General features: G+C 34.6%; 1 protein-coding gene across 2 annotated transcripts in view; it reads right to left on the bottom strand.

Annotated features, from left to right (window-relative positions):
- Positions 1–16,989, bottom strand: part of LOC150106184 (beta-TrCP-like) — a 157,517-nt gene that overhangs the window by 76,787 nt on the left and 63,741 nt on the right. For both annotated transcript variants that reach the window (XM_090392215.1, XM_090392216.1), the window contains exon 5: positions 14,055–14,225. In XM_090392215.1, the coding sequence (XP_090248341.1) occupies positions 14,055–14,225 (171 nt within the window). The remainder of the gene's footprint in view (positions 1–14,054; positions 14,226–16,989) is intronic.

Raw genomic sequence — 16,989 nt, 5'->3', positions numbered from 1 at the left:
TATTAGCATAGCCCCAATCATACAAATAGATGAAATTTTAAAACTAAAATTTTAAAAATCCTCATCTTATTTTAAAAAACTTTAAAATAAGATGAAAAATAAGAAGATAAGCAACTCAACAGATTTTTATAAACTCTTGAAATGAATTATAAATTTTGGTTTAACCCACACAACTCTCAGATGACAACAATTGAAGTTTAAATTTTTCCTAAATTTTAGATATACAACAGAAATCATACAAATCTTCATTTATATTTGAGAAATCTATTGAGTAATGCATTGAAGAATATGTTAGAGATGGAGAATACCAGAAAAATGAGGTTATGCCTCTATCATCATGTGTGCTCTCTTCAGATGATCCATAGGTGCCCCAAAAAAGAAGATATATCAAGTTTTATGGAATGAATCTGAACCATTACACAGGTGTTACAAAAAAAGAACAGAAATTCTGGGATTCATTAGAAATGTTATTAGTCCCTATAAACATCATAATCAAATTCCTGACATTTACCCTCAAGGGGTGTCATTACTAACTTCCTATCTACAATTTTCCTCTAAATCAATCTGTTACCCATCAAGGCTCCAACACTGCCAGATCCCATATTTCTTCCTTGCACATCGTAAAACATTTCTAACGAATCCCCGAATTTCTGTTTTTTTTCCCCTATAAACTTAAATATAAATCCTAGTATTAATTTACTGGAATGGCTCCTAGCTATAGCCAGCCAAACATGCAAGGAACACACAGAATTTGCACAATAATGATGCATGGTCACACCTAATTTAAGATCATCAGAATCCTGAATAATTCTAAAGTGGTCATTGTTTTACATTTGTTTGACTGTGTGATGTGAACTACACTCCTGTCATAAATTAAAACAAACAAAAAAAGGTCTAATAAACATGGATCTGGGCACCTCATATTCTTGAGATATACAGCTTTGTAGTGCACCGAGAATGCCAACAACATGCAAAGAAGATAAATACAAATCAATAAATTATGCAATGGCAGACAACCAGAATTCCATATAAGAAGTGCATGCAGTTATGTTCGGCTTAATAGGCTTGATCTTAGTAAGTGGAATCGTCTGCACGGTTAGCCTAGTGGCTTTGTGCTTCGCAACCATATGCCCGGGGAAGGAGTGTCCTAGGTTCGATTCCCGTCGGAGACGTGAGGAGCTGAAGGATCTTCCTCAGCCATAGCCAAGTTAGCCGGTCTTGGGCGCGGGCAGTAGGGTTTTTCCCTCCAGTTTATCTGGTGTTTTTCATCCCGCAAGCAGGCAAACCGGCCCCGTGAACACACACGGATCTACAGCCAAGAATACCTTGAGGCATAGGAGTGACCATTCTATCCTCGTATTTCGGTTACGAAATCCAAGCATGCTTGGAAGGTTGTGGGCCTTAAAGGCCTGTTAAAGCCACTGGGATAGATAGTAAGTGGAATCTGCTAACTGTTTCAATGGTTCTGACTCTTATGTTGGAGTTTTGCAATAAGTTCACATATACTGAATTTGCTTTTATGCACCTTTTATTATGAAAATGCACACTATCAAAAGGCTTTTCCTGGCCACCAAATTCCATACCCTTGAACGTTCACTTGTTTTTTTTTTTTTTCAATTACCAGCTTTAGTAAATACGACAGTTTCTGCACCATGAAATGGAGGGGTGGTGGTGTAAAACTGTGAAGGTACCAAAAACAGGAAAAACATACTACATCTAGTGGCAAAGATCTGACATGATAGCACATAAAGGATGGTAGAGGAAAAGGGTATCTCTCATGCAGTTGTAAGGAAGGTCTTGCATGAAAATCAGCTGCACCCATATAATTTCCAGGGTATGTCCACCTGTGTACATAGGACTAATGATTTCTCCATGTGCTTTATGAGAGTTGTTTGAAAAGTTTGGTAAATTTCAATAGATGGTCACAGAGTTCGTTCATTCATACCAGTGTCGGCACATATCACCTTTTTCATGACTCTGGCAAAATTTTAGCTATGTGCGACACGTAGTTCTCATTTGGCAAACATTTAAAATGACCACGTTCACATTTTTCATAAAAAACAACAACAACAACAAAAAAAAAAAAAAACGAGCTTCGTGTAGTGATAAAACACTATTTGAAAAAGAAGTGGATGGTCATGCAGATCAAAGCTGAGTTAGATGCAGTTCAGGACTGCACCAGCATTAAAGACTATTTATTTTTGGATAAATGAACTTAAACGTGGTCGTAAGTCCATCGAAGATGAAGTATGCTCCGGACACCCGACTGAGATCACTACGAAGGAAATGATTGACAAAACCCATAACGAGGATATCGTTATGGAAGACTGCTGAAAGTGCGTGAGATTGCTGAGATTGTAGGCATCTCAACTGAATGGGCATATAATATCCTGCACAAAAAATTGCACATGAAAAAGCAATGTGCAGGGTGGGTGCTGCGATTGTTTGATCAAAAATGCATTTCAATGCATTTTTGATCAAAAGAAAAGACATTTCAGTGCAGTGTTTGGCGATGTTTAATCGCAATTCACAGGATTTTTTGCGTCGATTTGCAACTGTAGGCAAAAATTGGATCCACCGCTGTACGCCCGAGTCCAAGCAGCTGTCAAAATAGTGGACAATGCCATGTGAAAGAGCACCGAAAAAAGCAAAGACTGTTTTGTCAGCTGGGAAGGTGATGGCCACTGTTTTTTGGGATTCCCAAGGAATTATCATGATAGACTATTTGGAAAAGGGTAAGACAATAACACGAGTCTATTATGCGTCATTATTGGACAATTTAAAAGAAGAATTGAAGAAAAAACAGCCATAATCAAATATAATAATCAATGGTAAAAATTACAATTCATCCATGATTGATTACTAACCACTTGGCAAACCAGGCTAGCAAGGTAAAAAATTGAATCAAAAAGGACCTAGTTCTCTTGAAGCTGAGAATGTAATAGAAGTGATATGTGTCTGTACCAGGAAAGGCTAGTAGAATAAATTCAGATCTCTCTCTAAAGAGGAGAGAGAGAGAGAGAGAGAGATCTGAACTTGACTTCTGAGGTGAGTATCATCAAAAATAAGAGAATAATACAGCTTTTTTTCCCTGAAAAACAAAAAAAAAAAAAAAAAAGAAGTATTTTGATGATGAATATCACATGTTTGAGAACAGCAAGGTTTGTCATGAGTAAGGGAAATGGAGAATGCTATCATTAACAAAACTATACATAGGTAGTGGATGACACAACAGAGCAGTGACACCTGCATTAGTAGAGAAATCTGAAGAGAGGACTATCCATTTCATGCAGTGAATGATTTAGAGAAAATTGACAACCGAATTATAAAGGGTAGAAGGGAGATGAACATAAGAGATGGTAATTTCATGAGAAGCCCTTCAATGCCAAACTCTATCATATGCCTTGGAAATGCCAAGTGCAACAGCACAGATCTCTCCAAATCTTTCCATGATATGTCAAGAGGTGGGCGATGAAGAGGCTGATTACCCTCCCCATTAGCGTAGAAAGCAACAGGTAAATACAGGTATCCCTAGATCAAGGTGATTAATTAATCCCTCGATGTTACCATGCATATCAAAATTGCGTTAATCAAATATAATAATCAATGGTAAAAATTACAATTCATCCATGATTGATTACTGTATTAATAATTCATTTTATATGATACTCTTTTAGGAAAAATAAAAAAATTAATGCAAAGTAAATGTTTAATAAATACTTGTACCTACATTAGTTACTGCAATTTTTTTTAATCAAAATAAGTTTTCAAGAGTTGTTTGAACAGTTTTAGTTTTTTTCTTATCGGCATAAATTCTACAATAACAAGTGAAATGACTCTCCAGACCTTGGAAAAAGAGCATTCTTCGATTAACATCTGAATCCATTCATCACTTGCTGCTTAAGCGATTCTAAACTGTTAAATATTCCATCCAGTTCTTTGACTGTTATCTCCTTTGAAACCTCGTCTTCACATTCCATTTGTTCGTTGTCTTCATATGCTCATTGTTTTTTCAATTTCAAGATCATTGTCACTGAAATCTTTTGAATTTGAATCCAATAATTCTTTAACATCTTCTGCATCAACACCATCAAAACCAAGGTCTTCACCAATTGCAATGATTTCTCCAATCACGTTGTTCACAGGATTTTGAAAACAACCTAAGTCATTAGAGCATTCTGGCAAAATGTTTTTCCAAACAGCTTTCATGCAGCTAGAAACACTTGCTCCCACGAGTCAATGTTTTCCATTGCATGTTTAATGTTACATTTTTTCCAAAATTCTTGGAGCATAATTGCATTTTCTCCTGTTGTTGTTTCTACTGCCTTTGAGAATGTCCTTTTAAGAAAATAGGTTTAGAAAGTTGCAACGATGCCCATATCGATAGGTTGTAGCAATGATGTCGTATTTGGTGGGAAAAATAAAATTTTCACATTCTCACACAGATCATTAAGAGAATTTGGATGACCAGGTGCATTATCTAAAAACAAAAGAGATTTGAAAGCTAAGTTATTTCTCTTGCAATAAGCTTCAACTGCCGGGCAAAAATAAGACTTAAACCAATCTTCGAATAGACTTTGGGTAACCCAAGCCTTCTGATTTGCCTGCCAAATAACAGATAAAGAGTTCCTGTTACATCCTTTTAAAGCCCTTGGGCTCTGAGTTTGATAGACAAGCAGCGGCTTCAATTTAAAATCTCCATTAGCATTCCCTCCAAGCATAACAGATAAGTGATCTTTTGATACTTTATACTCAGGCTGTTTCTTATTTTGATATAAAAGTTCTAGATGACAATTTTTCCAATAGAGGCCAGTTCCATCTACATTGAAAATTTGGCGGTAATCGTAATCATTTTCTTCGATAATTTTCTGCTGAGCTGCAGAAAATTATCGAATACTGGGAATTTTGAATATTGTCTTCTTTATATTTAGTCTCTTTAAGTCTTGAAAACAGGCTTAGAGCTTTGGCCATGATATTATGGGAACTAATTGGAATTCTCTTTTGATTGTAGTCTTCCAGCCAAATAATCAACAGATCTTCAATTTCAACCATTATAGCACTCCGGCTACGTGTGAATTGAATACTTGCAGATGTAAATTTACCTTGCTCGCAATACACATCAGCTTTGGATAAATTAGTCCGTATTGTAGACTCGTTAAAACCAAATTCACTTTTGATCTTACTTTTACTTTCACCACGTTTACATTTTTTAATTATATCAAATTTTGTATCTAAAGTACAGGTATCAACATGGGATTTGATTATTGCGACAATCCCTTTATATACGCGGCAAGAGTTTTAATAATGCACTTTTAAATTTATCAAAATTCCATTCCAAATACGACATCATTGCTACAAACCATGGACATGGGCGTCACTGCAACTTTCAGTCTATTTTCTTAAAAAGACATTCTAAAAGGCAGTAAAAGAAACAACAATGGGAGAAAATGCGATTAAACTCCACGTATTATGGAGCTTAATCGCATTTAGCTCGAAAATTCCAGCCAAAAAAAAAAAAAAAAAAAAAAGGACAAGGAATATCAGGCAAAGGAGATTCTAAACTGATGCGTGTTTAATGTAAAAATTCTAACATTAAACACACAACTGAAAACATTCATAAGTAATGGGAGCAAGTGCGGCGAAGACCTTGGTTTTGATGCAGAAGATGTTAAAGAATTATTGGATTCAAATTCAAAAGATTTCAGTGGTAACAATCTTGAAATTGAACAACAACAAGCATATGAAGACACCGAACAAATGGACTGTGAAGATGAGGTTCCAAAGGAGATACCATATAAAACGAATTATTAATACAGTAATCGATCATGGACGAATTGCAATTGTTTCCACTGATTATTGTATTATATTTGATTAATGTGATTTTGATATATGCGGTAACATCGAGGGATTAATTAATCGCGTTAATCAAGGGATACCGGTAATTATTTTCCTCTTTTGTTCACTTAATAACTAGTTGTGGGATTGCTCTTATTCTTCAACTTGATCAATGGGCTGTAAAATTTACGAAGAACGTAATTTGTAAATACGTACAGCAGAACAACTGGAGCTTGTAATACACCCACTCTTAATGCTGGCAGTGAAGTAATTGGTTGGCACTCAGGCTCTGGGAGCACGGCTGCGAGGAAGGAATGATGTCATCATGCTCACAGCAGAAGGCTTGCATGTTTTTGCATGGTAAATTCAGAGGCGCATTAATCAAATAATAACTGTACTTAGCAGTTTTATTTATTTTTTTTTTTTGAAAGGGTTAAATAGAGGTTTGGTTTCATGTTGTGATGTGGATGCCAGCAAAGCACAATGGGAATATCAGGACAAGAAGTCTTTTTGGTATCTTGGCTGTTCTTCTAATACCTTTCTAGCAGACAGCAAAAGAAAATATGCACTGTGTTGTTTCTGGTATAACTCGTTATCATCAAATTCCTGACATGTACCCTCAAGGGGTGTACAGGATATGATAGTACTATGAAAAAAAATTACATCATTACTAACTTCCTATCTACAATTTTCCTCCAAATCAGTCTGTTACTTGTCAAGACTCCAGCATTACCAGATCTTATATTTCTATCGTCTAATGCACTTTGTACCGTATCAATCCACCTTTATCTTGGTCTTCCCCTGGGTCGTTTTCCTGCCAACCTGGCAGAGAACACTTGTTTTGCTAATCTTTCCTCGTCCATTCTGTTTAAATGACCATACCACGTGAGATTAGCTCTGCTAACGTATTCCTGGATGCTGACAATGTCAAGTTCTTTCCTAATATCCTCATTTTTAATATGATATTGCCACTGATGCCATCTGTTCATGCCACTAATCTTTCTCAAGACTCTCATATCTGCAGTCTCTAGTCTTTGGTCAAGTGTTTTACTTCTGACCCCAACTCTCAGATCCATATGTTAAAACTGGTTTGAACACTGTCTTGTATGCTAATTTAGTGTTCCGACTAATTTCTTTCTTATTCTATCTGAATTTATTCAAATGACTGCCTACCATACCAGCTTTGTTGATTCTGTTGTCTATTTCCATATTCAATTTACCATCTTCCCTAAAAACCACGCATAAGTAGCTGAAATGTTTTACTTGTTCCACAGATTCTCCATTCACAATGCAGTTGACATTTTCAACGATTCTACCTATTTTCAATGTCTTTTTCTTTTTAATGCTGACCTTCATGCCATATCTATTACAACAGTTATTCAATTTAGTCAGGGAATCTTGCAAACTTGCAGCAGATTTATTTAGAAGTATAACATTGTCTGCATAAAGCAAAGAGCTGACATTAACATCTCCAATTCTGATATCAAGTTTAATACCACTTTCCAACATAATGTGATCCATATAGATAATGTTGGATCCTACTTCCTCTCAATCTATATTTTGGATCCGACATTCAGTTATTACGATGTTCTTAACCTAAAAAATAGTTGCTAGTTGATTTCTAATTCAAATATAAAAAAAATTTATATTTAAAGACTGCGCCACTTTCTATCTGAATTATTTCAAGAATTGAAGATAAATCAACTCTCAACTAATCTTCCTTTATATGTTGTTATTATATATACTGGCCAAGTATATTTAACTTATTTATCTCTCCCGCCTTGGTTCGAATATTTTATGAATGGTGCAGTAAAAGAGATTCAGGCAAAAATACAACTTTTGATTAACAAAAACAAACATTTAATTTTAAAATCACAAATTTTACACTTAACTTCAATTCAGTAATTAAGATATCACAAACATTTGCTTCTCAGATAAGTTCAATCATTCAACTCATACAATGGTAAATCTGTTATCTCTATAATACAGTCTTCTCACAGTTCCTTAAGTTCCAAATACAACAAAAATTGCAGTAATACCTTTTCACAAACAAACACTTTTAAATTTATACTTTAGCTAACTTCCTCAATAGTTACTGTTAGTATAAGGAAATTCTAGGATGAAACTCTCACACTTTTCTGGATAGGAATATTAACGGTTGGAATAATCTTACCGATAATCTTTTTTCTTCATCTACTTATACGTAAACACTTTTTATAACTGTAAACACTTAAACAGTATACGGCACTCATTAAAATAATTCTTCTAAGCAATAACTGAATTAATCATCAGTCACAATACACATAAACAAACGTTGTTGCATAAAGTACTACTGATCACTCATGAAATAAGGCAACACACAATAATTCCTTAACTTGAGGTTTTATATACACAGTTGTTCACTCGTCCAGCATTTAATTAATTCTTTAGACACTACAATTCAAAACTCAGCTATCGGTAAACTTCAATTTTACAGCCTCTACTTTTCTCTAATAACTCTGTGCTTTGCTTCAAGGTTCCGTATGTCCTTGAGAGGTCAGCCCTGAAATTGAATCTCAACTCAAATATCGCTAGTCTATTTAGTAGTCACTCAGCTGTCTTCCGTAGCTATAAATGTCATTCTACAACTTATTAGCTAACCTCCTCTCGACTAGTAGACCTTATTTAGCTGCTTGAGTGACTTGCCGACTCGCTATTATCGTACTGTGAATCCCGAATGCTCCGATTCCAACCTAATGCCAATCCTCTCCTTTCTATCTCTAATCTATCTCTTAATTAATTAATAATTTCAGCATTCATCGCTTATATATCTCTTCTTCGCGCCTAAATTATTCTCGTGATTTTTTTCTAAAACTCTTTTCAATAAACCTTCTCCTCATGTGGTGTTCCAAAACGTACTCACTCACTTACATACGCCTCCATGACAACAAAACAAAAAATAATAAAATTGAGGTATTGCATAACACTAAACTTCTATAAATAGGAATAAATAAAGAATATTTACATTTCAATTAATGCGCAGTTAAATATTCTTTATTTATTCCTATTTATAGAAGTTTAGTGTTATGCAATACCTCAAATACAAATTCTTATAATATTAACATAGTAATAAATAAAATAGCTTAATAATATTTAATACAGTCTTTTCATTATTAATACACATATCCTTGATCAAATAATTAAATATTAAATAAGGTTAAAGGTAGTTATATGAATATTAAATTATAAACAAGTGAATTACATTAAATAATATTTACAAGTCTAGCCTATGTGATGGAAGATTATGTTGGATTCTGAAACAAATAATAATTACTCCAATCTCTATATAATCAGAATCCAACAATAATGAATAACAGAGGGATAATGTACATCCTTGTCTCACACCAGATTTCACATTAAACTATCTTCCTGTACTTCCTTCAATTCTAACTGCTGACTTGCAACTCAAATAAAGACCAAGTATTGTTTGATATAATGCCCCATTCACACCATATAACTGTAGTGTATTAAATAGCTTCCCTCTTGGCACCTTGTCATATTCCTTTTCCAGATCGACAAAACTTAAATACAGATCTTTTTTATATTCCCATGCTTTCTCAACTATTTGTCGTAAGGTGAAGATCTGATACTGACAGCCTCTATTTGACCTGAATCCAACTTGCTCTTCACGAACCTTTTCTTCCACAATTCTTCTCAACCGTTTCTCAAGTATACTTGCATAGATCTTGCCAGGAACACTCAGTAAGAAAATACCTCTGTAATTCTCACATTCAGTTTTATTTCCCTTTTTATATATGGGTACTATTAGAGCTCTACTCCAATCATTGGGAATTTGTCCCTCTGTCCAGGCTCTCTGAACTATGCATTGCAGCCACTGTAAGACTTTTATACCACCATACTTCAGCATCTCTGGTCGAATATCATCGATTCCTGCTTTTTCACATTTCAAGCCTTTGATGGCTTTTTCTACTTTACTTAAAACACTCTACAGGCATACTGGACTGTATGCCTGTAGAGTGTTTTTTACTACTGTACTATCACTGCTTGTTTCATTCAGCAATGTTCGAAGTAATTACTCCATACTTCAAGGATATCTTTTTCTCCGGTTTTCATGTCACCTTTATCATCTCTAACTCCTTTTACAGCACTCTTTCCTTCATTTCTAAGCTTCTTCAACAACCTCCAGAATATCTTACCAGCTTCTTGATATTTATTTTCTATGTTCTTGCTAAAGACCTCCCATGACTTTTGTTTAGCCAGTTTTACAAAGTGTTTAGCTTCCTTACATTTGTCTCTGTATTCTCTAAAAGCACAAGCTGACTTATTTGCAAGGTACTTTTGATATGCTTTCTTCTTTTCTTTCACTGCCTCTTTAACTTCCTGTGTCCACCATGCAGTTTTCTGATTTTTCTATCCTTGCACACAACCTCACCATATGCCTCTCTGGCTGAATCAATCACGATTTTCTTTAAGGCTTGCCACTGAATCTCCAAGGTTTGGTTCCTGTTCTCAAACTCATTCATTTTTTCTTCAATAATCTTTGTGTATTTTAGTATACAGTTCACATCTGACAAATGCTCAACTTTTATTTGCTTTAAAACTTTCTTACATGTTATTCTTTTCAATATGAAATTCAATTTTATCCTGCTCAAGACTAAATAGTGATCGCTTGCAATTTCAAATCCTCTGTACACTCTGTTATTCTGCACCAGGAAGATAACATCACTATCAACAATAAAACAGTCAATGAGACTTTTCTTATTCCTTGCCTCTTCTCTCCATGTGAATTTGTGCACATTTTTATGTTGGAACATGGCGTTAGTAATAACTAGTCCATGTCCTGAGCAGAAATCCAACAAGTATTTGCCATTATTTTTAGCTTTGCTCTTTTCTCCAAATTTTCCCAAAATATTTTTGGATGTCTGACAATCATTTTCTACTCTGCTATTTAGATCCCCAACAAGGACCAACTTTTCCTTTTGCATTGTGTCTGCTGCTTTTTCTAAAGCATCAAAAAATTCCTCCACTTCTACCTTTGTAGAACTTTGTGGGAACCATAGGCACAAATAAGTCTCATTGTCCAATTCTCCATTCTGATATTTGCCCACATCACTCTACTTGAAACTGCCTGCCATTCAAGAAGATTTGCCTCGTATTTTGTGTTGAATACTATGGCTACTCCTTCTTTTCCTTGATTGTCATTGCCTGAATATAACATTTTGTATTTATTGCTCAGAAAGATCTCAACAATTTTTGCCTTTTTTGTTCCAGTCACCCCTATTATGTCGATGTGGTACTTATCTAATTCCTCAAGCTAGCTCCATTTCATTGTCATTCAGGCTTCTTATGTTGATAGTACCGATCTTTAACTCTGGTGATATTGAGTTGGGGTGTGCTTTCAGATTTGTTCCAGTAGCTGACTTTTCACTGTTCGCCCTGGTTCCCTTGCGAAAACAACGGGGACCTTGTTTAACTGGGCGACGTCCCAACCGGCATGAATTTTTGTTCATGTTGTACCATCATTTGTATATTGGTTTAAGCCAATAAAAATACAATTTGGTCGGCTAAATCCCAAATTGCCAGCCCATCCTCATTCGTTCAGTATCCAGGTAGATACCCAACAGGGTGCACCACGAGAAGGTGAGGATTGGACATTAGGTCAAAAGCCCTGGTCGGTTCTCCGCATTCCTTTAAAGGCTATGTGCTGGTCTCCTCTCAGTTATACAGCTTTGACCCTAAGTCTGGCATAACTGTTCTGTGAAAGAATTGATTAAGTAAGGATTTAGATTGTTGGGTGAATAGACAAAACTGTCTGGTGTTATGGTTGATAGATAAACAATTTGCTTAAAGTCAAAGCAACTAGCAAATACTTTGGCTTGCTTCTAACTTGATCAGTAGAATTGGAAAAAAGAAAGACATCTTCACTGTTTGGGAGTTGGATCGCAAGAAAAAGAATTCAAAGATATCAGAATGATTTTTTCCAGAATTAGGGGCAGCAGAGGAATCATAAAGAATGGGGCAAGCCAGAGCGGGGAAAAATAATAATAAAAAAAGGTGATTCTCAACACACCTCCCCCCCCCCATCATACACATAGAAGAACATCTTGTTGTCACAACCTGTTTGGACTAGGCACATTCCTTTACTCTCATAGTTTATTCATCTTGTAACAGTGTTATCCAGTAAGACAATGTAACATGTCATAAGGTACAGGTTATAGATCGTTCAAGAATGGTTGCAGAAGCATTTAGGTAAGTGTATCTTGCTTCACAAACTTATCCAGTCACCAAATCTCAGCTCAGTTCCTTGCAAGATAAGGGGAAATGAAGTGTGAAATCTTAAGTGGCTGCAAGGTACCTTTGATGCAATCAAGTATGAGTGAGCAATGCCATCAACGATGTTTTTAAAACTCCAAGTTGACGGGGAATCAACTTAGTGTTTTAAAGTTTATGCCAGCCTGATTGAAGTTGGCAAAAAAAAAGTTGAAGCTGATCTTTGGGGCACTGACTGTGAGCAGAAATGACTATACTATAATTGCTACCAAAAGGTAGCAATTATAGTATAATATTACAGTGCAGTTTCTTATTTTGTATAATTTAGTTATTTTACCAGCATATTTTACCAGCCAAAGTGGTAATGTGATACATGCAATCCTGCCTATAAAAATATTTATCAAAAGATGCCTTTTCAAACTGCAGGATCAGTGGACACGACTGCATAATATGAAAATTTTGTAGCTAATATAGGAGGCTGACAGATTGTTCAGAAATCATTTCAATCTATTATTTAGCTCTTGTCATGAGTACATGGCAAGAGCTAAAGAATTTCGGATCACACTGACTCAGAAATTATAGCATTTGAAGAAAATGCATGTGTATGCTATTTGCAGCAATTAAGTATTAGAAAATCTGCAATTGGCAATATACTGAAGAAATAGGAAGTCTGCACTGACCTTACAGTATAACCACATAAGGCTAAAATACTGACTAAAAGCAACTGAATCTCCTATAGAAAGCTGGACATGTTATTCCAGTAGCCACAAACAATTTTATATGTTTCTTCAGCACATAGAAAGACAGCCCACATGGCTGTTAACAATATACATCATAGACTAGTAGGGATCAAACTTCACAGAACCTGAACTGTGGAGCAATGGAAATCAAATCCTGTGATTATGCATCAAACCATGCCTCATGTACTTCTAGTCTGATAGATGTGTAGAATAACAAGAGAATTTTTATTATAAATAAATTAAATATTTATTTTGTTTACTTGAGTGCTCTGTTCCAATGAGATGTCGGGAGGTGGCAGTGCAATAATGGTTGCTTTTCATAGTATGAATTAGATCCACTAGTTATATGGCATGGAATAATGACTATACTAGATCCCACACAGATGTTCTGAACAACTGTTCATATTCTACATCGCTGGGGCAATTTTATGATAATGGCATTTATGATTTCTAATATGATCCTGCTTCATGTCACAAAGCAACAATTGTGAACATGTGGTTTAAAGAGAGTAATACTGGAGGTGACTAGCATAAAGTCCATCCCACAGTTCTACTGAATTCATTATTATTATTATTATTATTATTATTATTATTACTATTACGTGACACCTCCAAGGAGTCCAAAGACTTATAGTGGGAGGGCATCTACTCTACATCTAACTCTCCGTCTCTGCCATTCAATCCACCAACTACAACTAAAACTACCACCACCACCACCATCATTTACACCAACAGCATCTACTGCCCACAACCACTAGTATTTTTGCAGACAATCACAAAAATCCATGTCCATGGCAAGATTCGAACCCGCAGCCTTTTGGGTGGAGAGTAGATATGCTAATCACTCGACCAACCAGGTCACATGTTATTTTGCTCCACTTCTTCACTAAAGCACCACACTACCAACATTTTACCAGAAATTAGTCTATAGAAAGTTTTCTATGGCATTAAAACAGCTATTTACACTCAACAATGAAAAAAAATGTTATTAATTTGTCAATAAAGTCATGGTTTGCTTATATTTGACATGTCCCATGACTTCTGGAAGGAGTGGGGTACATGAAATAAATAGGTACTTATTTACTGTTGCCAAATTTGTCTAAAATACATATGATTAATATTTTACTCAAATTATTCATTTATCACAGTAGTATTTGCACAGATACTTTCTTTTTATGGTTTAATGAGAAAAAAAATTTTTTTTTTTACCTTCACGCACTGTAAGGTATTTCGGTCCCAAATTTTTATGGTGTTATCACGAAGTCCACTAACTATTTTTTGGTCATCATACTGAAGGCAGTAAACTCCTTTACTGTTCTCACTGCGGCAATTAATCCTCTGTAGATTGTGACGTCCACATCTCCAATTGTTTTCAATACTCTATATTTAAAATTACTATATTATTAAAAAGCTAGAAAAAATGTTTATCTGTTTTTATAAGTTTCATAAAACTTTCAGTCATTTGATTGTGTATAATTATGTAGCTGAGCATAATTTATAGTTTTAATCTTCAAATGCAGTGTGTGTAATCTAGTATTTTTATATAACAAAATCTGTGGTGAATTCATCACTAAAAAACACACGTAGTAACCACAGATGTTACCTGGCGTTTATGAGATCCCATGCTCCTGCAAATTGTTTTCCTTTGGTCAGACAGGTAGGTCTGTTCAGAAACACATCTCGGAACATCAAGACCACATTTGTCTTTTCAAACGGCAGAAATCTGGTCTCTCCCAACACGGAGTTGAAAATCCAAACCATAGGATCCATTGGGAGAAGGCAAAACTTTTACACAGATCGTTATATAAATATGAACGTTTATATAAAGAAAGTGCTGAAGCCTACTACACAGACCAAATTTAAACCGAAACGATGTTCTTACTATTCCTAAAGTATGGGAAATTGTCATACAAAATTGTGTAAAATAATCTTTATATATATAAAGATTATTTTACACAATATATATATATATACACACAGGTATCCTTCGATTAACGTGGTTAATTAATCCCTCAATGTTACCGCGTATATCAAAATCGCATTAATCAAATCTAATAATCAATGGTAAAAATTATAATTCGTCCATGATCGATTACTGTATCAATAATTCGTTTTATGCGTTACTCTTTTAGGAAAAATAAAAAATGAATGCAAAGTAAATGTTTAATAAATGCTTGTACCTACATTATTTACTGCAATTTTTTTATCAAAAGAAGTTATCAAGTGTCGTTTAAGCAGTTTTAGTTTTTTTTCTTATCGGCATAAATTCTACAATAACAAGCAAAGTGACTCTCCATACTTTGGCAAACAAGCAATAAAACATAAAGAAAAAATACTGCAAATATAATACAAGATGGTACAAATTAAGTGGATATTGAATCTAACATTATTTCAAAGCCGAATAGAGAAACTACTAGAATTTCGTGCCGAATATATAGAAACTAAAAGTTTTGGCGGATGCAAGCATAAATAACCTTATGGGCAACTCGTAGTAAAGGTGGAGTAAGCTCCAGATCACTTCCCTTAGCATTTTCGATAAATGTAAAGCACATCTCCTAGAGGACATATATGATAAATAAGTCTTTGGCTCTCTATTGTAATATAATACATGATGGTTTATTTATTTTCAGTTACAATCTAAAAATTATTGAACAAAAAAAACCATAGTATACTGACATCGGAGGTCGCGGTATCTCTCAGGTACAGTTTACTGTCAAATATCACAAACCTTTACATAACATGTGTTAAACCAAACTGACAGCAAAAAACAGTGCGGAATATCACTTGTAACATGTGAATGCACAGCTACTCATGACCTCCAAGCCATACAATGAATTGTGTAAGAATATTTATATCAAACATTTTGCTTGTATCTGTCAGATCAGGGTTAAAGGCTTGTTAATCAAAACTCTTGCGGCATATATCAAGGGATTGCCACAATTAATTTCACCACGATAATCAAATCCACGGTAAGCAAGGGATACCTGTATATACATATATATATTTTTCAGTTATATTTAAGTTACTTCTATAACATGTTACTGCACGCATATATATAACAGTATATATATATATATATATATATATATATATATATTTTTTTTTTTTTCAGTTATATTTAATTTACTTCTATAACATGTTACTGCACACATATTGAGATTCCATTGTAATCATGCGCCCTAACTGTATATGTTATTCCTAGTATTGTTTGAACTACTGTACTGATGATGTCCCAAGATACCCGGGATGAAATATTTAAGAATTAAATAGTCATTACTGTGGTTATTACGTGTTTTTTAGTAATCTAGTATGTTTGCAATTTTAAAATATTTAATTTTTCCATAAAAAAAAAAAAGAAGAAGATATATTTGCATAAATGAATTTATGAGATCAAATCAAGAATCCACTCCTTATATCTCCTCTGGTTCGAAATTTTCATGCCACATTTTATTTCATTCCATGTTTCTTTATTCTTTCCAGTATATTCAGCCATCAGTCATTCTGACTTCTTTGATTATTCATTCTTAAAGCTTGATTTTTTTGCAGTACAATTACCAAACAGTGACAATATCTTCGTTGAGGACTTTGAATGATTACAACTTAAGCTAGCTTTCCTTCTCTAACTCCACTGATCAAACTAGAAGAGACCGAAGCATTTGCTGTTAGTAATGACCTAATGCAACTGTACATCTATCCACTAGAATACTGGATAATCCTCAATATCTTCCCAACAATCTAGACTTTTCTTAACTCACTTTCCTTCTAAATATAATAGAGATGTCAGCTCTCCTCTTGGTAACTCAAGCTCTTGTCCATGTTTCCACTTCTACAGAATGTCTTTTTAACAACTTATTCTCAGTCTTGTGTTCTTTGGGACTACAATATTACTTTAAAAAAAAAAAGTAGAAATGGGATTTCTATTCCTCCTTTCCATGGACTGACCCCAAACCCCTGACCAATAGGGCCTCCAGAAAATGTGCCAAAGCAGTAAAAAAAGGCACAACTTAAGTGAATGAAGTCAAAAACCTCAGCTGTGTACTTGGACTATTTTGCAGCCTACAATATGTATTAAAAAAAAAAAAAAAAAAAAGGGGGGGGGGAGCGGGAGCTAAATATAGAAAACTTACATCTTGTTCAAATGGAA

This window comes from Typopeltis vanoorti, chromosome 5 (assembly GCF_054136105.1).
Source record: "Typopeltis vanoorti isolate ZY-2024b chromosome 5, IOZ_Tvanoo_1.0, whole genome shotgun sequence".
Classification (NCBI taxonomy): domain Eukaryota; kingdom Metazoa; phylum Arthropoda; class Arachnida; order Uropygi; family Thelyphonidae; genus Typopeltis; species Typopeltis vanoorti.
This window is presented reverse-complemented; position numbering and strand designations above follow the sequence as displayed.